This window comes from Myripristis murdjan, chromosome 11 (assembly GCF_902150065.1).
Source record: "Myripristis murdjan chromosome 11, fMyrMur1.1, whole genome shotgun sequence".
Lineage (NCBI taxonomy): Eukaryota > Metazoa > Chordata > Actinopteri > Holocentriformes > Holocentridae > Myripristis > Myripristis murdjan.
In genome coordinates this window covers 13955854-13983472 of record NC_043990.1, presented here as the reverse complement: position 1 = coordinate 13983472, position 27619 = coordinate 13955854, and the positions used below count along the sequence as shown (strand labels likewise).

Sequence of the window (27619 nt, the reverse complement as noted above, 5' to 3'; positions counted from 1 at the left end):
GTGGTTCTTACGTGTAGTGTGCAGTAGGTTACAAAACAAAAGTTATTTTTTTTAAAAAGGCAGCACAGTTATCAATTTCCTGACCTGGAAGATTTCAGTGGGAAATCGTCATCCTCTTCATCACAGGGGCCTGAGAAGTCAGGGAGCTGTCGGTGTTGTGATGCCAGGAAGTTGAACATGTCAAAGGTTGACTTCCTACATAATGAAACATGAAGAGAGTTTGTCAAAAGATCATATCCAATTATTTCCAAGTGTATCTACTAAAGAATTTTTACCACACACACTACAGACAGAAAATGAGAGCAATAACAAAAGCAAGCACAGAAATTAATGTAACTGTTAACATCTGCCATCATAAAATCATTAGCACCAATGGCTTGGTGTTACTAATCCTTCAAAATCCTCTTCAAAGAAAAATAAATATTTGGTTCATCCTAATTTACTTATGGTAAGTTGTGTCAGTACCGTGTGTAGACCTCAGCACGAGCACAGCCACTTGGGTTGAGGGGCAGCTCTTCCTCCGTGTCGTCACAGCGGTGGAATCGGAAGCGGTGGTGTTTGCAGCTGGCAGCGCCCTGCAGCTGCTCCAGCAGAAAGATGACCGCATCATGGACAACACCCAACACGCGCGGCCCACTCATCCCGCCTAGAGGCAGCTGCTTCAGGTGGAAGCCTGCCCGTGCCTCAAGGACACCGTCAATCACCGCACGCCATGCAACTGGGGGAGGAAAGAAACAGGAAGGGTGTGAGAACCACAAACCCGACATTTTTCATGTGTCACTCATTACGTTCTTGGCAGCAGATACAGAAACCAAGACTGCTGAATGAGGCGTGCGCCTGATCCTTTAGCTACTTGGTTAGCAAAATCTTGGTTAGCATTAGGTTACCAAAGAATGGTAACCTAATGCCCAAATTAAACCTTCCTTTCCTTCATGTAACAAAATGAAGAATGCAGTGTTTCCTACACGTTATACTTGGGTGGGGCATCCAAGTATAAGAGAAAAAAATGCAAACAAGTAACTCGTACCTTCAATGCTATCGGCCTTAATGCTGAAGCCATCGTCACTTGTGATTTCAAAGCGCAGGTGGGGTTGATTCATGTATGTCCTGTTCCTGGGTTTAGGGTCTGGTGTTTCCTCTTCTGAGCTAAAACCTGTAGAATAACAAGGAATAAATAAGTGGAATCACAAACCTAAGTCAAGGCTATACATGCCACAACTATAATAAGGATGGTAATTCAGCTGTTATGGTCACACACCTGAATAAGGGCCCCATTCAGAGAGGTCTCCATGGCGAGCACTGACCCACATGTGTGTTTTACCCTGAGTGTCGCTGTCGTTCTGAGGGCAGGTAGGCGCACTCTCTTCCTGGGGAGACCTGGGCACAAAGTGTAAATGAAGTGAAATATTACCAATCAGCTCCATAGCTCCTGTGAGCTAAATTCAATCAAAAGAACTCGTTTCTAGGACTTGTGTTATTGAGATAGAGGCTTAGCTTGTGTTAGGGAATTTATGGTAGTAATATCAGCAAATACTGTCAAATCTAGTTAATATACAAGAATAGTTTTTACTAAGTCTATATAAATGGTACATCAATTTGTTCTTAGTAGTTTGTTCTTAATAGTTGATTGAATGATTAAATACAGGTCTGTATTTAGGACCTTAACATATCATTGAACTTTGACTCTTAACCCCACGCAATGTCAGTGAGTTATAGCTGAATACAATACAATAGTTTCTAAGATACACTGTACTACAGGGGAAACTTAATCAAGCAAGTAATTTTATACGTTTTAAATATGTGATTAATCGATGATTATCTTGTAATTAATACATTTTTTAAAGCTATCACTTGAAAGCCATACTAAATACATTTAAATCATCATTTGAATCAAAGTTTACTTATATACATATATTTATATTTATTTAGTCATGGATATAGTCATGGAGATTGATATTTTTTATATTTGGATTTATTTGTTATATAGTACAGAGTACTGGAGTAAACAAATCATTGCTCTCTAAATGAATTTCTACCAACAGTGACTGGCATCCAAGAGACCAGGAACATGCCATGCTACTTTAGAGTAAAGTGAATTTGGCATAGCCACACAATGTATCACAAGTAAGATAGTCAAGAAAGAATTTACAGTAAAAGAACAGAACAAAGACACTAACTAACCTGATGGGATTTACAGATGCTGGAGTATTGATCTTTGACTGCTCAACCTCATCAGGTATCTTCTCCTGGTCAAGATCAAGAATGTCCTTCATCGATGGTGCCTTCATTCTCACACCACTTGACCTATGGCCAGAGAGCAAGATGATCATCACACTTTTTCCATCTGGCAAGCTTCAACTGTTCAGTGGCCTAAACTGGACATTTTGTGCATTTATGAACCCAGACCCTTCTGAAATGCCGAACTTGGAGCTCTGTAGACTACTGTTGATTTGAAAGCACAAATCAATTAATTATTCATTCCTGAGACCAGCGACAAAGCAAGTCCCATGAACAAGTGATTCTCTTGCTTTAATATATACAATGTTAATGTTAAAACTTAGCGATTTATACATCCGTCAGACACTATGCATCCTTAGGACACACATTTTTGAATAAAAAAGTGACATCAAAAGGAGTGATTCCACCTCCCCCCTTCCTAAGATTTTTAATTGTGGGCCATACAAAATGTCAAAGCTCCCCACAGGAAGTCAGGTTCTCCTCAAGGTTGAAGCCCAGTAGATCTTCAACCTGGGAACCTTATCCTCAGATGCACTGAAGGAGGAACTTGACTTATTAAGTTGTTCTGTGATCTCCTATGATAATTAACCCAGTTCAAAAATAAATGAATGCAAATGGAACTGAGTTGTGAATATTTTCTCTTGGTCCTTAATTGGTTGACTAAGATTGGACCTTGTTATATTTATCAGAAAACATATTGTCTGAAAACATACTTAACCCCTTACTGTATATAATGCAGTAAGAAAAAGTAAAAAACACCATCTGTAATCTTTCCATACCTGGCTTCAATTAGGCCATCCAGCTCGCCTGAAGGATCCTTCAAGAAGTCCATTTTGCATCTCTTCCTGCCAGGCCTCTCAGTGAGAGATGACACTCTCTTGATGCGCACCTGGGAGCGTGATGAAGCACACACGTTGACATCGGGCTCACTGAGGCCGCTGCCGGACTGATCTGGGAATGCAGCAGGTGACTTCTCCGAGCAGTGTGTGACCTGGGACTGGGATGGACTAAGAATCCTGGTGTTTGGCGGTCGCCGATTGCTGCTCAAGATGATGGGCTGTGTCTTGGTGATCTCTCGGTGGCTAGGCATAGCTCTGTCAATAATAGCTTGGGCTGTGGATCCCTGGATGTTGGAAAGGCCCGGCTCAGAAACCTTCTTGACAGCAGCTGAAGTCTGTCCACTGTTCATGGGCAGCACTTTAATAACGACTTTACCCTCATTTGTTGTCGTGTGGTTGCTGGCAGGGGTGATGTTTGTGCCAGGGAGGCTGTGTCGAGACCTGACTAACACACGGGGGACAGAGTGCTGCAAGACATTGCCACTGTGAATCAATTTGGCAATCTGGCTTATTTTGCTGTAGGCAGGAACATTCACGTCAAGTGACTGGTAAGTGTTCGATCTCGGGTCTTTGATCAGGATCTGACCTTGACGGTTTACCAGCAGGACCTGAGGGGCGGGGGCGGGGGCGGGGGATGGGACAGAGTTGGAGGCACCAGCCTGAGCGGGAACCACCGATGGCTGCTGAGTTCCTGGTTTGGAGTTATCTAAGCGGATGGCAATGGTTCTGCCTCGTGTTGCTCCAGGCTGTATCGGTAAAGAGTTTAAGCCGTTGATCACAATGGGGGACGTGACTGTCCGCGGTACCGTATTAAAACCTGTAGTGGATGTGGAGACATTATTTACAATCTGTACTGATCGAGCTGCCAAGGGCAACTTGGGAAGTTTGCCCGGTGGAATACATGGTTTTGGCGACAGGCGTTTCAGGTTACTTTTTGCTAAAGGTTTCACAATAACAGTTTTCACATTTGTTACGGAAGACTTTTTAGCTCTGGGTTCGGGACAGTAGTCAGGGTCGGCCAAATCATCTTTATATCCACCAACTGAGTCGGAAGATGAACTGTTTTCGTCTTTATCAAGACCTGCATTGTTAGCTAGGTATACAACAGAGCCATCATCGGCAGATATTAAATGCCCTGTAGCTGGATTCAAAGGAACATCTTTTTTGGAGGCTGCTGTATCCAAGTCCATCAGAACCTCTTCTTGAACCGACAAGCTGGTATTTGAGTCACAAGCTTCAGGAACAGGGGTTTGTAAGGCTTCTACTTTCGAGTCTGGCTCACAGTTCATTGCCGTTTCTTGTTCAGCTGAGGATTTTGTCACTGTGTAGATTGATTCCAGTCTCTTCAGAGCAACTGTCAGTTTTTTTGTGTGTGTGTTTTGGTTAGTATGAATTTTAGTGTCCTCACTTCCTCTTCCTGTGTCCTGTGCATCATCATCATCATCCGCATTATCTTCGCTTGCATCAGTCTCTGACCCACTGTCAGCCCCATCTAACTGTGAGATGGATGGTGTTGGAGGAGGGAGCCCTGAGTGCTCCGCGTCGTTAGAGGCCTCACAGACCACCACAGTGCGTGAAAACTGAAAATAATGACCAGAATTTTCATCTGCAGAGCCGTGCTCCTGATTATGTGCCTGTGTTTCCTCGCCTTGCACTTCACTCTCCACCTCCCCTCTCCCTCCTTGTGCTCCACAGTCAAGTGCCACGTTCTCGTTGAGCAGGGCCTCATCAAACTCAAGTTTAGCATTCAGCACAGAAGCCACTGTGTCAGCATCAAACACAGTGTAGGGCAGTTCCTGGGCCATTAGGTGGGCTACTTCCTCCTCGAGGCTATCAGGAGCTAGGGAGATGCCGTTGGTTGTTGCCACTGCTGCATCTTCTGCCTCAGATGATGCTAGGAAGTCTTGGGGAACCTCAGCAGACACTGGTGTAGTGATTTTGAAGAAATGTCTGCCTTTAGGGGAGTGAGTGAGGGCACCTTGCCGAGGTGACAGCCCTGCAGAAATGCTAGAGGGAGATGTGGGTGGGGAGCTCCAAATTGGGGATGCAGAGTTCCGCCCTCGCCGTGATGAAGGAGGTGACGTTGACATAAGTTCAGGTGATCTCACAGGGGAACTAAAAAGGGGAGATCTGGAGTTGAGGGTGCCACCCGAGCGGAGAGTCATAGGTACAGAGGGGTCATTATCTGTGGGGGAGGAGCTGCAGCGGCTCCTTGACGACAGCCTGCGAGGCCGACGGGTGTCCTCCAAGTCCCTCATGGTCAGAATGTGATGTGGTTTGGGAGGAGCAGAACCTGAGAGCAACAAATAGCCTTATTAATCAGAACTGCTCATTAAGATGATAATATAACATGAAGCAAAAAAATCTGTAACAGCTGTAGCTCATCCATAGAGAGTTCAAACTCATGGCCCTTGGAACAAATGTAACATACATGAGTTGATTTTGCAAAAGGATTGTTGATCAAAGCGCCATTTCCTGTGTTTTTGACCCGTTGTCGCTTTCAAACACATGTGGCACTGCAGAAGGGCAAAACTCAACAGCTGGGCATCAGCAGGCGCTGCCATGAGGTGTTAGTGTGTAAAAATGTGCAATGTGACCTCAGGAAAACATCTGAATATGTGATCTGAGGCGAACTTTATAATTTTCCAGGATCACATGATTAGTTCCAGGACATTTCATAAGTTTTTGAATTATCCAGGTATTTTTCATGTCTGGAAAACTAGACTATAAATTTCCAGGATTTCCAGGACACATGGGAACCCCGAATATATCCACCATTTACTAATGAACTTGAAAAGGGGCGTGACATATCACCAATTTGGCCATAGCTCAAAAACAGTTTGCCTGATTATTACGAAATCAGTTGCTGACTCATAGTAAATGCACATAGGGAAACATGCCTGTAATGCATCAAAAATAAATAAATAAATAAATAAATAAATAAATAAATAAATAAATAACACAACAGTCGGTACCCACAACTGCTGAAACTCTCAACATGATCTACTGATTGTCATCAAAGTGGGTCAACTATGTGTTAGTGGGAAAAAAAAAAAATCAGTAACCCAAGAAAATCTGGGATTATGGTTCTAAAACATTAAATATGCATCATGTAAATCTGTTTTATGCATGGACATACTAACTACTGTTTAAATTTACAAGTTTGTCGTTTTCAACTACATGGGATGATGCTCTCCTTAGATAGCCTTTTTCCCCACTGTTGAGTGTTGTACTTTACCTGGAGATGGGAGAGGTCGTGATGATCCTCCTGCTGGTCTCCTGGACTTTGTGTAAACAGGCGTTCTGGCTCCAGTATTGTGCTGTTTTGAGTTGGGTGATGGGGTGCTGGGATTTACCTCCATGGGTGAAGTGCTTAAACATTCTGGAGACTCCATGTCTGGCAAAGAAGAAGCAAGTGTCAACAAACTGTGCCACAGTGCAGCTTTTAATAGCCTTTATCATGATAAGTATTTATTTTAACAATTTTAAAGTGTAGCAGTTAAGTGAGACAGCAGACAGACAGAGAGCTAGACCGACAGGAAGAACAGTATGCTGTTAGTGCTCGCTCACCCTTGTGGTGCTTGGGACTGTGGACGATGGTGTGGTTATCATCTCTGTCCCACCTCGGATCGCGTTCTTCACCTGGGAGAGGGGTGCTCACCTCTGTCACTTTACAGGTGTACTTGCACCGCTTACGGGGATCCACCGTACTCCAGTACAATCGAGAACACCTGAATAATCAAGGCAGGAAAGGTGTGTTCAAAAGACAGGAGATGGAGAGATTGTGTGATGGATAACAGGAAGAGAGAGGAGAAACAAAGGGGAAAAATGCAAATGGTCCCGAGTAACAAATGCTCCAATGTGTTGCTGTAAAATTTACATACTATTATTTCTACTATACTATTATTTCTATACAATAAATGCAATGTATGTATCACACTCTATAGAGTAGTATAGCATTTCCATGATCATCCTATTACACAATGAGAATGATCACTTACTGATAACCAACAGGATAAAGCATCCTTCCATGTGACGACAGCTCTGATAACACACCAAGTTTCTGGATCTGAAGAGAGCCTGGAAAAACGTTTGGCAGATTTCAGCACAATGAAGACAGTCTTCCTGAGCAGTTCACACTCCCCTTCCCTTATGGAGATGTGTGCTCTGTGCAAGAGTCAAATGATTCACACCCACATCACCATGGCGTAACTTACCTATGGTCATGTTTATAGATTCCGGCTCAAGGCCTGTGAGGAACTTCCTTCTCAGTGTGATCCCTTCAAAGTCGACGTAGACCCGCCGAGGAACTTCAAACTCATTCCCAGAAACCATCTGGCAACAGAGATGAAGGGGGTGTGAAGTGTAAATCAATATGCTACACAGAAAATCAGCAGGTGTGAGATACAGAATTAGGTACTGCTGTTAATGAGAAAATTGTGCCCTCTTCTGAATAATGGCGGTGTGAGTGAATGGTAATTGGTTAAAGTGAGTAAGTAATCAGCTCCCCTCCCTCAACAACACCATAAAAACCAAAGTGTTCTGCAGTAAGGCCCTTATTTAGACTTAATTGCTTAATTGACTTGAAATTGAGTTGAGCTCCTAGGTATAAATATACGTTAACAGTGTGAAACAGGACTGTGCTGGGAAAAACATTAAATTAATAAATACATAAAAAAGGTAAAAATAAATAAATAAATAAATAATTTTTTTTTAAAAAAGAGTCTCTAAGCATACCTTTTCACTGACAAGGTCCCTGTGTTTGTAGCAGTACACCTTCCTGTCCTCTTGGAAAACACAGTTCTGTACACGAGCGCACATGAAGTGGAAGTTGCTTTGACAGGTGGAGAGACAGCAGCCCACAGTGGCTCCTGACTGTCCGCAGTGATCACACCGCTAGGGAAAGAAAGGGGGAAAAAAAAAAAAGATTCATTGGTGTGAGAATTATGACATTTTTCACACTGACTTAGCAGAAAAAGATGTGCAGATTGTGTAGCCAGAATTATAGTGGCAAATAAATCAAGTTTCCCATCACATCTTAACTTGCTCTCTTTTCAATGTTTAATTTCCTGTAAATACGTTTACTACTTCCTCACCAGGTGGCGCCCCCTTGAGACGGCGCTGTGTACTTGCAAAAGAGCACTGTTGTCCTCGTACACCTCTGCAGACCAAAGGCAGCAGTTAACATGGGCCCACTCGTTCTGCCCCAAGTACAACAGCCGACCTGCATCCTGTGGGGATGAAAATACACTGTCAGCTGATAGGCACATAAGTGTAGGATTGGTGTCTCTGAATGTATGTGATGCATGAAATAACAAAGGAATATATGGACATTGAGACACCAGTAAAACAAGAATATAAGAGCAGTAACAATGCAAATATCATGCTTCCTGTTGAAATGTTTGATATTATTAAATCTTTCAAATGCAGGAGGGACATAATAGGACAACAGGACTCACATTGGGGGCTGAGTCTCCACAGTGTTGGCACAACGCACACTGCCTTGCATCTTTAGCCCTCGTGGATTCCACATTATTCATTATATCTGTGGGAGGAGGAGTTGATGATGAGATACATTTATGATGCCTATTTAATCAATCATAATATGTATGTGATCAGCAACATAAGGGAAAAAAACAAGAAAACAGTATTTTCCCCATTAGATATCAATTAGGGTTGCGTGTCCAAAATAAATGTAAAATCCTGGCAAAACTGTTTCCATACCATCTGAATGTGCAGCACCAGACTGTTGTGTAGTGACTGAAAATGGAAGAGAGTTGGTGGTCGCCTCACGGATGCCCCCAGACTCCTTGGGAAGCTGGTACGTCCTCTCCAGCCACTGTGCATAGCTGTGCTCCTTCGACGGGGGCACGACTGCCTCAGGAAGCATGTGACTAAAATAGCAAGAGACAAGGCGACTGAAAGACAGGGAAGGACAGGAGAGGACATCTGAGACTGATGTCCAACCTACCACAATGTCCTCTTTCCTGACTGGCATTTTTATGTGCTACAATTCAACTGAATAAAGTTCAATCCATAACATTAGACTTCCTTTAATGCTGTAACTACATGCCTCACTGCTCAAGCACACATAATGAAAATTAAGTAAATTACACCAAGATGAATTCATGTGTTGTAGTTTGTAATGATTTTTGTGCCACAGTTGATAATTGAGCTACAAAATAGGTGAGGGGTGAAGCGTACCTTGGGAATTCTTCTGAGAGTGAGTCCCCTATTTTCAGATGTCTATGGAACCAACTGAAAACCTGCTCCATCACCTGCGACAAAAATCACAATTTGAGTCACATCAAAGGTAAGTTTTCCAAAGAAAGGTATAAGTGCCATGCAGGAAAACCTTTCCTATAGACATCTTTAATTAATTCAGAGAGCTATTTGAGTCAAACAGTACTCTTTCTCTGTGTCCAGTCAATTAATTCTACATTTTCATGGCCCAAAATCTGCCGAGGGAAGTGATCAGGAACACAGAAGCAGGAAAATGTAGGGAAAGGGATCGGCATTTAAAATAAATACAAATAAAATAGTCATTCCTGGGAGTGAAGAAAAAAAACCTACTTTGAGGTAGTGTTCCCTGGCATGACTGGTGGGTCTCCGATCCTCAGGGAGAGCCTCTTCCTCCTCCTGCCATGTCCTCATCACAGAGACGACGTCTTCATGGAAAGCTTTCTGCGTGGGTGAGAAGAAAAGTGAGAGAGTTAGAGTAGCAAGTAATTCTGAGTCCACATAACTTGACCAATCACACTGTCAGGCTAAAATCATCGATTGTATAACAAAGCATACACATAAATTAATAATGGACCAGGTTATACTCACTACTGAGGTGTAATGACCCCCTTCAAATTTTTTGCCCATGGCGTCGAGATCACAGACTGGCAGCTGCTGGTCCCTTACATATTCAGCTTCCTCACACTGAAAGACAAAAACATACAAAACAAGTAAGAACATGAATTCAGCTACTAAGTAGAGAAAAGGAAATAATACAGCCAATGATGACAGACTGAAAGAATAATAATGATAATAATAATAATAATAATACTAATAATAATGGAATAAATGTCAAGTGACTCAGAAGACAATGTAACAGTTACAAACCTATTGGCTTCATTGTGCCATCTTTAATTAAACTGATTAAATTAAGTTCGTAGTTGATAAACATTTCTGAGATATTTTTCAAAACTGAACACGTCACAAATGTATAGGTAGCTCTTACCATTTTACAAGTGATGAGGTGCCGAGTAGCGCTGGAGGAGAGGAGGTCAGACAGCACTTCCTCCAGCCCGGATGTCAGCCTGACTTGCAGCTCGTCTTCCCAGTGGATGGGTTCAGACAGATGTTTGCGGCAGGACGAGCAGGTGAACGCCACTCTGTGTGGTTGAGCTGACATCAGCCCAATCTGCTCCTCTGGAATGACACACAAATCATGGATGTTAGGAATTTGGTTCCAAAATAGGATTTGCACAAAGCGAAAACACGGACTCTGACACATGCTGAATTATAACTGCTGCAATAAAAGCAATATTCACTACAGACTTGAAATCATATTATCGCCTGCCTCAACACTTTTGCTTACAAAACTATGAGCATTAAAGTGTCCAATCCTTTGCAAAATTAGACAATACCTTACAAAATAACGACTATGATGAAAATGACACCTACAAATTTGTAATACCATTTAAGCTGGTAATTGGCCATTTTAGGAAGAAATACCTACTGTACTTACAGCAAGTAACATTCTGAAGGATAAAATCATGTATATTTTCATTTTTTCAATATGCATTTACTGAGGAATGTGCATCAAGCAGCCCTGGAATTACCACCTCACGGTTGTATGCCTCTGCCCACAACACACAACAAACAAATAGATGTTTCATCATAAAATATTTGAGTTATTTACATGTATTAATTAACTCTAACATATTAAATCGTTTAACTTCACTGAGGGCTCCTTTTCCACTTATTTAAATTTGACCTTGCATGTAAATTCTGAAATCTAATTTATGAATAAACATTGCTCACCTGAGAGTCCTTCACATTTTGAATGAACCCAGTGGCTGCACCTGCAACACTGAATCGTCTGCAGGTCATGGCTGTTGTCTTCATAGCACTTGTGGCAGACACTGCAGAAATTGCCTGTGGGGAAAACAAATCAAACGACAGTCATATCAACCATTTAAACAATACGGCTATTCAATCTAGTTGAGGCCACCATTATGAATAAAAACATGTATTCAGATGACCCATTCGTTGCAAAATATGAATACAAATTTAATTTAGAGTCTGGATTCTTCTCAACTCAAAGGTAATATAACATGCAGAGGGCAGAAAAAAAGGAAATAAATCAATTAATCATGTCCTTACTGAGCAGTCACAGTAAACAAGTTCACAGCCGTGACCATAATCCTGATGATGCTGTTGACTCATCTAGACATTCAGTGTGTCTGCCGTGACTGTCAGAGGTCTAACCTTTTTTGTAGAGAGAGGTGCACTCAGGACAGAGGGCCTGCTCGTGGTTCCAGGCCAAATCCCAGGTCTTTCCAGGTGTCACACCACAGCTTTTACACCGAATGCAGGTCATGCACACCTGCAGACACACAGCACGTCGAGTAAATATATTAATCCCAGTGAGTTCTGACCTTGCAACGAGGCTTCAGTTTTCCAAACAAAAAACAAAATTCCATGGCCGTTTCATGGCACCATGCAAGGATGAATAATTGTTAAAAAAAAAAATAAAAATTTCATCGTTGTTAAATAGCTGATTCAAACCAGATTTTGCCAGTGAAAGAAGTTAATACTTAACTAGAATGTAAAAAAATAATAAACAATTTTCAATGTCTCTGGATATAAACCATTCTATCTACATTCTCCTTGAAAGAAGACATTTTCGTAATTCCATGACATTTCAGGTCTTTTGTTGGAAACCTGCATGCCCACCTATATCAATATATAATAATAAAGATTATTAATCCAAGCACTTACCCAGGGTATGGTACAGTTCATGGGCTTTGGGTAGGTTGGTCCCAAGCATGAAGGGTGGTAGCAGTTTTGGCATCTCCTGCACTGCAACACAGGCTAGACATGGACAGACAGGAAACAGAAATACTTCAGAAATCTGATCCTGTTGGCTGAGTTAGCTAAGGCACACACAATGCACTCATGAGGTCCTGGGTTCAAATCTGGTCGCAGACATTTTGTCATCCTTTTTCCAGTCTTTCCTGATTTTACTGGTAACTCATTATAACAAGACTAAATATAAACATGAGGGTGACATTAGTCAACATGTCTGTGAGCCAGGCTCATCCAAACAGAATATAAAACATTGATGTCCCCTATCCCCTACCTGAGTCACTCCCCATCAATATTATTTCTTTTTAATATTCTTCGCAGTGTGGGCAGGCCCAACAGACTGCCAACTAAAGCTTAACATTAGCCATTTTTAAAATATGTCTCTGTATTCATACCATTTATATAACATTTTGTGGCTGTTGTTAAATTAACATGCACGTTAAATAGATCGATGTGATAATAATCAAGCTGAGTTGCGATGCATACCTTTGTGCTCTTGCTTTTGCGGCCACACACATGACAGAATTTGCAGCGCCTGCAGCACCAGTTCTCCTTGTTCTCCTCCTGGGGGCGCTCCTCTGGCAGGAGGCAGAAACTGTGAAAGGGCTCACAGCAAATCTGGCAGTATATCATCTGATGGAAGTGGGAGAGGGTGACACACTTGTTTAGTCATAGAGCACACACGAAAATACAATGTTTACAGTTTCAATGGCTTTCATGCCATTTCATATCTTTATAAAAATCAGTGTTTTTCAGGCTGCTGGTCAGACTAATTCCTTGGGCTCTGATAACTCGTGATAGGCATTTTTTTTTAACATGTTATAGACAAATGATTAAGTAATTACTGGAAAAAATAATTCATGGTTCACCAATAAAAATAATGATTGGTTCCTGTGCAGCAACTCTGCATTACCTCATGCTGCCCTTTACTGGCACAGAGCAGACAGACGGGCTGCGGCGTGGTAGGGACAGAGGTGAGGACGCTGAGGCCGCCCATCAGCCACACGTTCTGGACAGCACAGTCCTCCTGGTTAAAGAAAACCAAACAGACAAAAACAGCAGGGAGAAAGTGAGAAGAGTTTATTCTCTGCTAGTTTGCAGTTAGTCTGTAAATGAGACAGTTTGCTCAGGGCCAAGTGTTTCTCACAAACACGAGCAACTGGGTCATTAACATGTAATCATTTTGAGTCTTTGAATCTTTTCTGACTGAACACTTATGTGTAGGCAGCTTAAGTGGCAGAATCTAATAAGCAGATGTTTCCAAGGTTTTTAAAAGGCTCTTACTTGATCAGGATAAGTAGTCTATTTTTCCATCCACCTCAAAAACCTATGAGCCATTTAGTGGACCCTTATTCTTTTTAGCTTGAATGGTGCTGGTGGGATTTGAAACTCTCTTCCTCAAGCAGTTCTACTACTGCGCTCTATCTACTGAACTACAGGACTAGATTTATATTTGCCTTGCACTGTGTTGCACTGTGACGCAGTCTGCATGAGTGCAGATGTGTCAGGTAAGCTTTTGCTCCTGGAAGAATTTTATGGGACACCTGTGGCTCTTTCATTTCAGAGTTGTGTGAGGGATGGCTTTTAAACAGACACAATGCTCAGAAGTATATTTTAAAATTTAGTGCTGTAGTGGCACTGCTTTCTCTTATAAATGATTCACTGAACAGCTCTGTTTGACGTAGAAGGTAAAGGAGAAAATGTAATGGTGATTATATTTTCTGATTACAGTATAAGTAGTAAAATTATATCATATTTTCTATACAACGCACCTTGAAGTCCACGCGGATCTTGTGCTTGTTCTGCGACAGGCCCTTTTGGGGGAATCCATTAGTGAACCCCACCAGGGTGTTTACTGATGCACACTCTGCAGGATTCTGGGAATGAATGAGATAGTCTGTGTCAGTTCTTGGTTTGCTTTGCAGCTCTTTAACAGAAGTGTCCTCGTCTTCTTCAGACTGATCTCCCTGTTCGTCCTCCTGCTCTTCTTGTGTGCCCTTCTGTACCAGTGAGTCTGGATCAACAGTCTGAGGGTGCACTTGCAGTGCTCTCTGCACCTTCATTCCTCTGTCAACTCTCAGTCTCTGTGACAAATTTTCTAGGTGCTGCACTGCAGACTCAGGCAGTTGTTGCAAACCCAACTGCAGAACTGGCTGTTCTAGCAGCTGAGGCACTGACAGAGCCTTGTGCATAATGGGCTGGGGGGCTTTTGGAGGTGAAGGTACAGACTTGTGCACCTGCAAAGCTGCCTGCACCACAGACTGGGGAAGACGGTGCAAACGCAACTGCAGAGACGGCTGTGGTAAAGACTGGGGCGACTCTGGAGGTGACTGTGACTGTATTATGGAATGTGTTGAGTGTGGGGTAGCAGGCTGTGTGACAGGCTGGGGACATTTTGGAGGTGACTGTGTTATGGAATGTGGTGACTGTGAAGTACATTGCTCCCGACACTGAGGTAACTGCTGAGGGAATGGCAGAGCTGACTGCACCATTAAATCAGGCAGACGGTATAAGTGTATTTGTAGCTGCTGCTGCAGCCTCGGCTTTGGGCTCCTGGGTGGACTGGTTTCTTGGATAGGTTCTCTGGGCTCCCTCACTTCCGTCTCCTGTTCCTGTGGAGGAGGGGACTGCCTAAGCCAACCAGCAAGATAGACTCCAAAGTTACACTAGTACTAGTCACATGCAGAGGCGGCGACCGGCAGCAGCGAAAGCGAAAGAGAAAGAGAGGTGGACTATCAACACAGACACCTTTGAGTATAATCTCTTACTCACAATTAGGGAGTGAGAGAAGGTAAAGGAAGGATTTACCAAACCCACTCATAGCAGCACGGATGCACACAAAGATGTGGGGTGTACATGACACACGTGCTAAGTGCACATTTGTCTCTAAGTCATGGACTGCTACCAAAAACAAGGATTTCAGATCAGTCATCCATATCTAAATACATCATAGAACAGTCATAACTCAGTATTTCCCCCATCACTAAAGAAAAGCAGATACGTATATTTTTTGGGGGGGAAAATACTGCTCTATAATTTGTACTAATGTTCCAATGGTTGCATTATCCACCTACGAAACAGGGGCTGAGTTCATGGTAAGATGCACAGTTTTGTTCTCATTTTGCTAATTGTGTGGTTAGTCCATTTCATGTTTTCAATATACACAAGAAAGGATTCATGTTTGAGTGCTGGCCTTTACATTCTCATTTTTTACATTCTCCAAGCTTGCATATTGAATTCGATATTACCAGACTATCAAGGATCTCTGTACTTCCTTGAGTGAAGTTGTCTTTGGGCTTATTCACACAGGATCAGGCGTTGCAGCAATTTGCCACAATGCCGTCAGACAGGCCGTGTAGCGAAACACTCACACGGCCTGTCTGCCGGCTTTGCCACTGGCCGCTGACGTTGTGCTATGTTGGGGCAGAAACTGATTCGGGCTCAACTTTCTTGCCTGAGGCTGCTGCGTTTTTTTTGGCTAAACCCTTGAAGACATGTACTGCTGCAGCCAAAACGCACAACCCCCATTTAAAATGAACAAAATTCCTTACATTTTTGCCGCAGTGCCTGATCCTGTGTGAATAAGGCCTTTTGGTAATATGTGCTTGATCTGTCTTTATTCCTCAATGTAGTTAGGCCTGTAGTTAGGAGCTGGATATTCAAAAACAGATATTGTGGATATGATACACAATTTAAGTAGGAATGACCATTTTTGCAACAATAATTTTCATTTTCACATAAAGAATACGATTTGTGGGCCAGGGCATCTCTGTTGCAATAATACTTCATTTGTAATGTCACCTGGTCACATATTTTACCTTAAAAAGATGAATGAATGAATGAATAAATAAATAAATAAATAAATAAATAATCAGAAATGATATGGAAAAAATTCCCAGCCAGTTTAATTACACTTTGATCATCATGTGTAAATTTGCAGTAATTATGCATAAATTAGTGATTATGCATTATTTAAACCTCAGTTTCAGTCTCTCCATTTGTAATTTTAATGAACAACTTTGATTGCATTCCATTTTATTTAAGTTTCCATTTATATGTGCTACCAGGTTTTAGTTTGTTTGAAGTAGAAGGAAAGCTTGGAGAAGAGCTGACTAACCTTGGCTATGTGATCATTTTTGATTAAATGGAGACAGAGAAAGAAATGAAAGGAAGATTAATAAAGCCATTCAACAGAGAAGTTCTAGCTCCACAGATAAATAGGCTGATTACACTCACAAACCTACTGGAGCACAAAACTTGACACTATAGATAAACTTTCCAGTATTTATCGCAGCAGAATCCTTGCACTCTTGAATCTTGACGACAGCCTTCACATTTTTGATAATTTTCCAGTGACAAAGGTTGTGCTCAACATGACACACTGTGCCAAGATAACTTTGATCATGAGGCTCTAACAAGTTGTGAAAAGTTTACGTAAGCGGGATTTCTTCTGAAGAACCAGGCTGCATTTTACCATGAACACATCTTAATTCATGCAAAAGGGTTAATGTGAATGGCATAACGTTAAGTTTCTACTGTAAAGGCAGTTTGAATGGAAATGATAGCTAAAGACAGAAGTAAAAGATTAGAGGGCCAAATCAGAGGACAATCAATGTAATAACTGAACATGCCTACACATGTAAGAGAATATTAAAATCAGTAAAACTTTAAACTGAGGCACAAACCTAGACAAATGACTAATTTGTAACTAATTCTTAAAAAGATTTACTTTGATCAAGCTCAGGAATCAGATCGGTGGATGTTTGTTGCATTGTGACTAAGGGGTGTAACAAAGTTCGGTTCATTTAATTCACAAAGTGTTACATTAATGTATAACAAGATATTAGTTACAATTGGTGTTAAGAAGTTAAACAGTTACTTAACATAATAGAGCTTTAATGCCCCAGACTGTAACTCAATGCAACCTCTCTAAACGATGACGAGGAGCCAACAGCAGCACATTGAGACCCGGGTCTCTTATGATCCTCGTCCTTGTTCAGTCTTTTGACTCGGGCTTGTAGGCCGACTCGGGTAAGATGCAGTTCTGTGGTCGTGTTGTGTGATATCTGCGATAATCAGTGCCCACTGCTCACTCTCATTAAACATGTGGAAAAACACGATTCTGACCACATGATACTGACCATTTCCCTGGTCAAGTGAAATGATCGATACCATGAGATCAGAAATCAGAATCGTGTTTTTCATGGGTCTCACATCTCAGTACACAAATCATGGTTTCAATCTTGGTTTCAGAACCGTTACACCCCTAATTGTGACTATTAGACAATATCCAGAAAGCTGTTAAGTACAGAAAAGTAATTTAAAATGACATTTTTTTTAAATTACAAGAATGTTGCTTTCTGGTTCTAACTGTGTTATTTTGTACGACAAACACCACCTATCTGAAAATTTAGTAGACTAAAAACAAACAATAGAGACCATTTTCCAAAAGCATTATGTGATCCGGGCTTGGTTAGGTGCTACAAAGCAGGCGAGTATAAAAATCTGCTGACTGTTATTACCTTGAAAGCTCTGAATCTGCCACCAGCCCCTCTGGGGAGGGGCCGACGATGCTTCACTGTCTCACTGGGAAGGTCGCCTGGAACTGATCCACCATCTTGAGGGGTAAGGTCTCCAAAAGAAGGTAAAAACATCTAAGCAACAGAATTCTACAGCCTACATATGCATTTTAAAGCATGTTTTTGGTGTTGGATGAAGACATAACTACTTCAAATTTTGGTAATATTGAATGCGTTTTTATATGAAGTAAAAGGTTACATAATCCTCCATGGGCTGAGAAAATTTCATGCCCATTGGACTTGTGAAAACCTTGTAGAACAAATTTCTGCTTTATTGAGCAGACTACAATAGAGAAGCAGGAAAGGGGCGGGGAGTGTCTAAGATTCAAGGTCCCGAGCCAGATCTGAACACAGACTGTAGACCCGACTAGAGTGCAGGCCCACAGACTTCAAGCACTACTGTGGGTCCAAGACCAAAAACATGATGGTGGTTCAAGTTTGGGGGGGCTGCACTGTGACAGAGTGAGCCTGTCTTTTCTGGTTTGAAGACAACTGCTTGCCAGCAATTGGTCCACCAATCTGTTACATCTCTGCAGTATCAAATTTCTTGCAAAACAATTAATTCCCAGCAAAAACATAAAATCCTTCATTTCATGTTTATAGCTGAAGTTGCCTGCAGTTCTCCTGTCCATGCCATGATACATTTGCTGACCCAAGCAAAATTGTGACCTATGACTTATTTGAATATTTCAATGGGATCAACCACATACAAGTTGTGTCTGGTCTATATACTGTGCTGTTTTTGCAGGAGAAAACGGTAGCATATTTCATAGGTCATGTTGTCATTAACAATGTTTGCATAGGAAATAAATTTGCCTTAAATCGTCAGCGATAAAGTTCTGAACTGAATGTATAAGTCATATCTGAGTACTAATAGAAACACAGGAGGGGGGTAAAAATGGGAAAAACAAGACAAAACCAAAGCCTTGGTTACCTTGGTTGCTAGGTGTAGCAGCAGCTGGCTTGGCTGCGGACTCGTCGGCAGTGTCCTCGTCTTCAGAGTCGGATTTGAGCAGGTTGCTGTAGGAGCGCGGTGTGATGTTCCGCCGCGACTGCCTCCTGTCTGCAGGCGTTAACGTGGATGGCCCCTCCTCTGCCATTCCAACGCCCCACTCCCCGTCATCATCGCTTGACATGTCGCCCGAGAACCGCCTCGCCTGGACTGAGAAAAAGGAGACCCATGATTAATTGTGAACAGGAACTAAATACTTTGATATCTTGTGCTGAATTGGTTTTGCTCCTGTTTTAACAGAAAGAGAGAATGTATTAGGATGAATCAGTTTGGTGAAACTGTACAAATAAGTTGCTTTGAGGTATAGAAAACGACAAGATAACATCTTAAGCACCAGCTAATCACAGAGACATACGTTTCAATGGTTTGATGATGCGCTCATTTTTCCCCTTCTGAATCCGCTCACACTTCTTATATCTGGTGGTGGGAGAAAAAGAAAATTTTAATTTTGAGACAAGTCTCAGATGGAAAAATGCATGCATACCCCTGTATCAGTCTGTTACACTGAAAGACTTGCTCTGACTTTATTAAGTGGACTGAGTAGTATGTTTTACTGGAAAGAAATTAAATACTTTTCCATATTTCATTATTATACACAAAATGCTTAGCCAAGAAAAACAAAATACCACAGTATTCAGTCCTGGCATATGATTCTTGTTCTATGGCTCCTGCCCATTTCCACTGTAAGATGAGCAAGACTAAAATGGGGCTTACCAGCAAATTCAGACCTTTTAAAACTCAACTTGCACTTCAAGCTGCTTGGCTTAATGGTGAGTCCTTGTGTTAGTGCCAGCCAAGGAAGCCTTTGGTATGTTTTTTTTTTTCCCTCACAGACTAGCCAGCCACTTTATACTGGCTGTCCTTCAACAAATGGCATGAAAATAGAGCTAGCTTTGAGGCAACTCAGAGAGCTGGTTATTCACACTGCACAGGTGACTGGCATTAAAGTTAGATTGTTTATTACAAGGTTCAGCATTAAGAGGTTTTTCCATGGCTTGCACCTGGTGTATTTTGACTGTCATGGCATGAGAAAATTCAAACAAATTCAAGCCATTTATTACTATAAAATAGCAGTCACAGTTCATATTATACAGCAGCAAATCACCTAAAACATAAATAACCGATTGCTGCACTTACTGTATTCAAATAATGAGGCTGGAAAGTCATTTATCCATCTAGTCCACACAGTAATGGTTTCTGATGAGGCTGTCAGCCACCTGCTCTGCCAACATACAAACTAGGTGCTGCTGGCTCCTGTTGTGGGTAGTAAGTGTGTCTGTAGTATCTGTCTGTGCCTTAAAAAGCCAGGCAAAAGAAAACACCCCCAAAAATTATGACAATCCCCTCTTACCATTCATTATTAACAAATGTCATTGTTTCTTTTTACCTGTGATTAAAGACAATCCTTTGAATGAGCAGCATAACTCTGAAATCATTTCATAGAATTTCCCAAAGTTTTGTCAAAATGTGATCAGCAGTGTGAGATATAACATGTGGCACATGGATGAATGAACAAACAATGTTGTGTCCCCTTGGTGTAACTGTTGTAATTTAATGCTGGCATGTATTTGTCACATGCACTCTCACTCACCCCCTGCAAATCAGTAGAGACTGAGATAATGTGTGTGACAATCAGACAGACAAACAAACAGACAAAGAACAATCCAGTGCTCCCGGGTTGGGTATTACTATGCTGATAAGCCTAGGGCCAGTGTTTTTTAGTAGACGCACAGCCCTAGTGCTGCAAAGCAATTTAGCCCTAGTTGTTTAGCTTGAGGCGTGAGCTCCTGAGGTGAAATTTCAGGGTTTTTCGGCTACAGCATAAAGACGTGCTATGGAGAGTATAAAATACCATTTAAAATGAGAACAAAGATTGGCCCAACGGCTAAAGCCTGTCAAACAAAGAAAAGTTGCACAAATTGACCTGCAAGTTCATAAATAATTCACCAGTGTGTCCAAACAACTACAAGAATCTGGATTTGTGGTGCATTTAGCTCATGGTTAAACTTACATGCAGCACTGTCGCTTTGTGTTGGGCCCTCCAAACTTGGGCTTATCACGGCAGTTGATGCACCTGCCACAATCTTCCTCTATCAGGCAGCCCTCGCAGGCTCCACAGCGGCGGGCCCGGACACCTCCAGGTGCATACCGAGTCAGTAATCTCCGCTTTTTAAACCTGTGGCCCTTCCTCCTTCTCCTCTTATGGATGTGTCCCTGAGGGACCACCCACTGAGGCCGATCCCGATCAGACATGTAGTCGTCATCGTCTGCAACGTCTGCAAGTGAGAGAGAAAGAAAGGTTTGAAAGAGCCAGAACAGATTTCTAAAGTCATTAATATCAAGCTGCTTCAGTGTAGTACAATAAAGGACGTTCACATATTGATCAGTTGGGTGCAAAATGGGGCTCAGTATCTTATCGATATTATGATATGAAACTGTAATTGTAATACTGTGATATGGCTTAATGATATGCCATTGTCTTTTCCTGGTTTTAAAGGTTGCATTACAGCTTCTCTTCCAGGTTTGATATTCCAAACAAAACAAAACAAAAAACCTGCACATTAATACAATGTTGTTTTGCAGCTGCCTCTGTACTGCCTGCTGTTGGAGCTTCCCACCAGCACATAGAAGCACAAAAAAAAAAAATCCCAATACTGCAGTATATCCAAACTCAGTGTTTTATTTGTCCTTGCATATTGTACAGAAAAGTCAGGGAAAAAAGAGACAAGAACACAGAGTGTGGGTGTTATTTGAGTTAGTCAGCCACTACACTCTTGACTAACACAAAGTTGGAAATGCTGACAATGAAATGGGGATGCAAACACTGGATCAAAAATAATGCTCAAGATCATTTTAAATTTGGTACATGCTCACCTTTTTTATCTGCACTAGGTGAACTTAAATTATAATTTACAATGTATTAGCACAATTTCCCAATTCCAGATCACGCCCAGCCGTGCTCTGAATGTGTGTGCTTAACACCTACACTGAAAACATAAACAATCATCCTTGCCTAACAGCACAAAGGGTGGTTATATCTTGTGTCCTGGTTCAAAAAATACATGCAGATGGACTGCACCTTCTGCTGCAGGAGAAGGGGTGATGCCCTCTCTCTCATGGAGCGGTAGGGCACTAAGCCTGGGAATATCATCTGGCACCATGGCGCGGGGCTGCCCCAAAACCACCGCCGCCGCTCGACATACATGTTTGATCCTTGGACCACCCAGCGGCTGCTCCTGCTCATACACACGAGAAAGACACAGAAACATTCAGATGAACACTGATTACGTTATTGTAAAATTAGTTGTGATTATGACTAGGTATTGAAACACAATGCCTAGTGATAAAGATTTTTGGTATCCAGATTCATTCAAAAGACTAGCTTCAAATGATTATATGCATCAAGTTCAGTTTTTTCTAGTTTACATGGGTTGTTATTGAACAAACTGATTATGCGTGGCCTTTTACTTTTAGAGCATGTGATGCAGGCCCATAAACGTTTGCCTGAAAGTATTCTACTGTGTAATGAAATATTATTTAATTCAACAGTGGATATAATAAATGTTGTACTGGTACTTAAAAAAAGGCACTAAAAACTATAGCACTAAGCACAGTTAAAAAAAAAAACCACTCCATGACAATGATAACAATTTCTTTATAATTTAGACAATACTGTACACAGTGTGTTTGCTTTTTCTCGGTGCTCAAGGGGATATGCGTAATTGGAGTGAGTAAAACTACAATGACTTGAAAAAAAAAAAAAAAAACAGCTGTTACCATCAACTTGCTGCAGTAGCACCATGTGATATTTAATTCATGTGTTTACATACCGAGTAGTTATCACCGAAATATTTCCTGGTTTGCGGGTGAACACCACAGTGTAGAGCTTGTTCATGCTTCTGTTTTCTACCATAATATGTAGTGTACAGGCACCCGTGTTTCTTCCCTTATGCAGTTTTCTTGGAGCTCTGCACCACCTAAACATACTGTGATACCCCTAAGCATAATGCATGGCAAAAAAAAAAGACATTTTACCTGAGGACTGATAACTTTGAGAGATGCCTCCACTCTTCTTCTCCTCCTCCTCCCACCTGCTGCTGCTCCCAATTCTCTGGATCCCAACTATTCAGAGATAAAAACAGAGATATGTGTAAGAGACAATACCACATCATTATGTTACGATATCTTACAAGGCATCTCATACTAGGCGAAAGAGACAACCCAAATGTTTCAATATACAGTCCTATTCAGGGTTCATGCATATTTCTCTTTTCAATGGATATTGTGGCTGGTGTTTTAATAAGATGTATGCTGACAATAACTGAGCAACAAGGCTGTCAATTAGTTTATATCACTCCTTATCTGGAGAAATGTCACAATACATGAGATTACCATGGACCTGCAGTGTTTCCCCTTCCACTGCCTCGGGGGGGTTGCCAACCCACCAAAAGAAACAAAATATTAAATTTGAGAGCCACAAATTAAATTTTTTTCAGACCTGCACAGGAACTTTGGCTTTGTACTCATGCTGATCTCTGATGCTCACTTGTGACATCTTGAGCTGTTTTTGCTGGTCAATCTTGATGAGCTGGACTTTGGCTTTCTTCAGCAGATGGAGCATCCTCTTATTGGCTCCACTCATGCCAAGTCGCTGGCTGGGGCCGCTGACCTCTAACGCCTCTCTGCTGTCCCCGACTATGGACTCACCTTCATCTGTGCCAGATGACATGAATCAAACAACTCTTGTTAGCTGATGAACAACACAGAAGAACTCTAAAACATAAAATCAAAAAAAAAAAAAAAAAAAAAAAAAAGAAGACCAACACAGCCAAGGCAACCTTTTCAAACTTTGTGGGGCATTGTGCTGACTCAGTTAGCCAAAGGCTGGAAAGAACTAGAAGTCTGTTTTAAATCTTTCCCAACTTAGACAGTTCAGAATAAATGCTTGCCCTCTGGTCAAGAATCTGTTCACACAAGCCGACCACACAGAGATGAAATGTCATGCAAAAAGATGATAGATCACACGCTACGTGAATCTGTCATTTTACAATATTTTCCCATTCCTGAACAGTTAAATGTCCAAATACAATTAGAAAAAGGAGATTCTGCTGTGTCCTGGTGCAAGGTACCAAAGATACAGTTTACATTTACACTATAAATGTATTGCTAAGAAAAAAATCCTCAAAAAAATTTGAGGAATAAGATAAGCAAGAATTCTGTATCGGATTTCAATCAATAAATTTGTAATTGTTTATGTATGTGGACTGATCTTTGAGCATTTCCTTGTTATATGTTACTGTTTTAAAATGAAACTATATAGCAACTAATCAAAAATTGAACAAATGGAGCTGGGAATCTTGCTGATATAAATTATCTACATGAATGGCCACTTGTTAAAAGTGACATCTCTTTCTGCTTTTTGTTCTTTTTCTTCCACCTGAACCCAAATTCCCATTGGCTGGTGCCAGTGTCATTTTAATACACACTAGACAAGCACCAAAAAGTAAACAAACAAACATCAAAAAGCTGCATAATTATTATTCCATTATGAAAATGCAACCTAATCAAATCATAGCTGATTCCAAATTGAGACAAATGGTGAGGTTCCTGCTGGACTCCAAATCCAAATGTTTCTCTATTTTACCTGCACTTAAGAGGGAATTTTTTTTCTAATTAAATAGACCTTTTTCTCCAGGAGAGAACAAGGAAAACAAATGACATCAGGATGAAAGATATCAGCTGCTGACAAAAATGACAAAAGATCAAAGTGGCACCATTATCACGGTTCATAATATGAAAACAAGATGTCCTTACTATTATTTTCCACGCGGTCTGCTCCTTCCTTTACTGTCCTGCCCAGTGCAGTGTGAGAGGATGCTTGTGCACCAGCGTTCACCAGCACAGCGAGTTTCCGCACCACACCGGGAGAGTCCATCTCCTCCATCATGATCTTGGACCTGAGCCTCTTCCTAACTGAAGGCATCAAGCTGGAGCCATCACCTGTAATATCACCCTGAGCTTTCGACTGACCTTTCTTCTTCTCTGCCAGTTTGGAGGTCAGCCTTTTGAGGTTCTTGTAGACCTCCAGATGGCTAGAGCTTGGACTGAGCTTTGATGAGCTCTTCCTTGCGGCAGACGGGCTGCTGACCAGGGATGAAGAGTCACTGTCTGAATGCAATGAGCTGGCAACATAACTTGACTCATTACATGATGGGCTCTGTTTGCCCTCCTCTTTCAGCTGACTCAGCCAAGTTGACGGAGAGCCTTTTGGAAAGGCTATCATTTCCTCATCAAGGAACCTCTTGGGAGCCTTGATGACCCTGGAGGACCTTGCACTCACTACAGGTAAAGAGGATTGGTTGGAGCATGGCTGGACCTGTTCGGAAGACGAGCTAGGCTGATCCGCGGACAGTGTGACATTCTGGCCCTGTGACTGCTGCTGCTCTCCATCCTGTTTCTGTGTCTCCGGAACGAACTCAGGTACGTAGGTGTAAAAGACACGCCTGGTGTGAACACGAGTTATTTTTGGACGTGAAAAAACACCAAGGTTTTGAGATGGAGGCTTCCTTCTGTATCCATATAAAGATTTGCGTTGGCATTTTCTGGGTGACTTTTTCTGGGAAGATTCTCCAGCTTTGCCCTCTAGCGGCATCGCTGCCTCCTGTCCACTCTGGGCACCAGCCTCAGCTCCAGCCTCGGGAGAGGCACCCATATCCTTGGTTGTTCTTCTCCTCTGTTGCTTATTAAAGGATTCAAGGGACAGAGAAACTGCTTGAGATGTGCCACTGGGACCATCATGTTGAGACCCCCTCATGCTTTTAACAGACCTCTGAGGCTGGGCCTGCTCCGTCTCTGAGTTCAACAACTCCCCTGGCTTTTCCACCCTGGAGGCCTTTTCTCTGCCCTTAACCACCGCCGGAGTGGACACCAGTTTATCTTGCTTGGTGCCAACAGCTGAGGTAGTGGTTGTTTGGTTTTGCGTGCTGCCTGTCCTACTTGCTAAAGCTGAGTCCGTCTTTTCTCCTGTCTTTCTAACAGAGCCGTCTTTTGTGCGGCTCTGTGTACCTGAGGCCTGCTGGTCTTCACATGTGGCCCTTGGACTGGGAGCTGGCCCTTTGCCAGGCAGTTTAATTACTATCCTGGGTACTGGTTTGTCTGTTACTGAACTCTCTTTTGCACTCTGGCTGTCTTTAGGTACCCTTTGTACAATTTTTCCAATCAGAGTTGGTTTAGGTGTCTTCGGAACAATTTTTCCAATCAAAGGCTTTGGTGCCAGAGATACGTCTGGAGCTGGGGGAGGCTTTGCTTGGCTGAGTAATGACGACTGAGGAGGATTGCCAGGAGTTTGCTGTGGACGAACCGCTGTGGTCCCAAATCCAGTGAATTCTTCCTCCTGGAGAAAAACAGAGACAACTTATAATTTTTAAAAAAGTAGCATACAGATCTGACAATATTGAGATTTGCTCTACACTGGAAAAGTCCAAATCATTATGAAAATAGTGTGTGCTATTATATGTAATTTATGTATGCATTACTACAGCATATTATTGTTTAGAACGCAGGTGGATTTCTAAAAGACTGATTCTTAAAATAAGACATAAATGGATATGACAAATGGACACAGAAAAAAACATTCAGCAGGCTATAAATGAAACCATGGTATTGGAGTGGTCGTGTGATGCTGGCACAAAATGAAACCATTAACTACTTTGCCCGCACAGTCAATATCTGGTTACAATCAATGATAAAGAATGGGTCACGCAGGTGCTCGCATTTCTGCGGGTGTGGGGGGGGGGTGAACGCTGTCACAATGCTGTCTTAATTATATGCTGAAGCACAACCAAAGTTTTTTTCAGCTCTTTGTAAATTTCCAATTCACACAAGCCTCTGTGGGTATCTGCAATATCTGCTCCAATAAAAACCACAGGAAACACGAGAGACAATATTTTATGTTTTTTCAGCTTTTCAATAAAAATCTTAAATAAGCTCTCATCCAATTCTGTTTGAGTTTAATAATTAGGTACTGTCCTACTGCTTACTCTGTAGACATATGGTACAGCACTGCTCTCGTCTCTTACTAAGTGTTGCATCAGTATACCTGTAGCACTGAGTTTTTGCACCAAATGTAACTTGAATCTATTAGTAAACTATGAATAATAACCCTGGATGTTTTCTGCATGCTTACTTTCCCTCTGCATGTGTCTCAGTTTTGTAGGATACATCACAATAGTCCTCTGTAATCAATGAAAATAAGAGCAGACCTTACAGAGTTAATTTAGCCTAATTTTCCTCTGAAATAAAAAAGGCAAAGAAATATACACCTACATTCTGCTGCTACATGGAGTTCCAGAAGAAAAGCACAACACAATGCCGCCTAACACCTAATTCAGGCACCAATCTATCTAAAATCGAAAGAAAAATTGCACATTACAGCAGCTGAAGTGGAAATTTTAGCAGTTTTTTCTTTTTACTGACCTCCATCTTCAACTAAAATTTACAACCCCTGAGACTCTCCTCATGAAAGCAATGTCACAGCATCCCAGTGCAGGTGAGTGTGTGGCAATAATTGACATAGGATGTATCAGCCGGGTGCTGACGGGCTTAGCATGAGTCTTGTGACTCTGTTACAGTCCACTCTAAAAGATTGCATCAGTGCAGTTCGACTGATGTCAGGCACTAAAGCCCCTGCTGTGGAGATTGAACTGAATTGGGCCTAAACAATCTCATGTCATCCTATTTGGATCATCATGATTGCCATGATTGTAGACGAAGTAAACATGGGAGTCAAAGTGAAAGTGAGTAACTTCCAGTGAACTGGCTGCTATGAAAAAACAGTGACGATAAAAATATAATGGGCTGGATAAAGTCCG

The 27619-nt window shown here is 41.8% G+C and overlaps 1 protein-coding gene across 3 annotated transcripts in view; it reads right to left on the bottom strand.

Annotated features, from left to right (window-relative positions):
• Positions 1-27619, bottom strand: part of kmt2ba (lysine (K)-specific methyltransferase 2Ba) — a 32424-nt gene that overhangs the window by 2957 nt on the left and 1848 nt on the right. The window contains exons 2-33 of one of the 3 annotated variants that reach the window (XM_030064196.1): positions 24564-26142; positions 23248-23462; positions 22785-22871; positions 21829-21985; positions 20761-21025; positions 19105-19166; positions 18672-18899; positions 17681-17790; positions 13931-14770; positions 13072-13185; positions 12645-12791; positions 12072-12164; positions 11559-11676; positions 11112-11225; positions 10306-10496; positions 9909-10004; positions 9651-9761; positions 9282-9355; positions 8802-8995; positions 8537-8622; positions 8174-8308; positions 7815-7973; positions 7295-7412; positions 7079-7157; positions 6648-6808; positions 6316-6474; positions 3018-5370; positions 2182-2304; positions 1259-1377; positions 1028-1153; positions 466-718; positions 85-195 (exon numbers count right to left, since the gene is read on the bottom strand). In XM_030064196.1, coding sequence (XP_029920056.1) covers positions 85-195; positions 466-718; positions 1028-1153; positions 1259-1377; positions 2182-2304; positions 3018-5370; positions 6316-6474; positions 6648-6808; positions 7079-7157; positions 7295-7412; positions 7815-7973; positions 8174-8308; positions 8537-8622; positions 8802-8995; positions 9282-9355; positions 9651-9761; positions 9909-10004; positions 10306-10496; positions 11112-11225; positions 11559-11676; positions 12072-12164; positions 12645-12791; positions 13072-13185; positions 13931-14770; positions 17681-17790; positions 18672-18899; positions 19105-19166; positions 20761-21025; positions 21829-21985; positions 22785-22871; positions 23248-23462; positions 24564-26142 — 8777 coding nt within the window. The remainder of the gene's footprint in view (positions 1-84; positions 196-465; positions 719-1027; positions 1154-1258; positions 1378-2181; positions 2305-3017; positions 5371-6315; positions 6475-6647; positions 6809-7078; positions 7158-7294; positions 7413-7814; positions 7974-8173; positions 8309-8536; positions 8623-8801; positions 8996-9281; positions 9356-9650; positions 9762-9908; positions 10005-10305; positions 10497-11111; positions 11226-11558; positions 11677-12071; positions 12165-12644; positions 12792-13071; positions 13186-13930; positions 14771-17680; positions 17791-18671; positions 18900-19104; positions 19167-20760; positions 21026-21828; positions 21986-22784; positions 22872-23247; positions 23463-24563; positions 26143-27619) is intronic. The other 2 variants (XM_030064197.1, XM_030064198.1) reach the window with 2 other exon arrangements.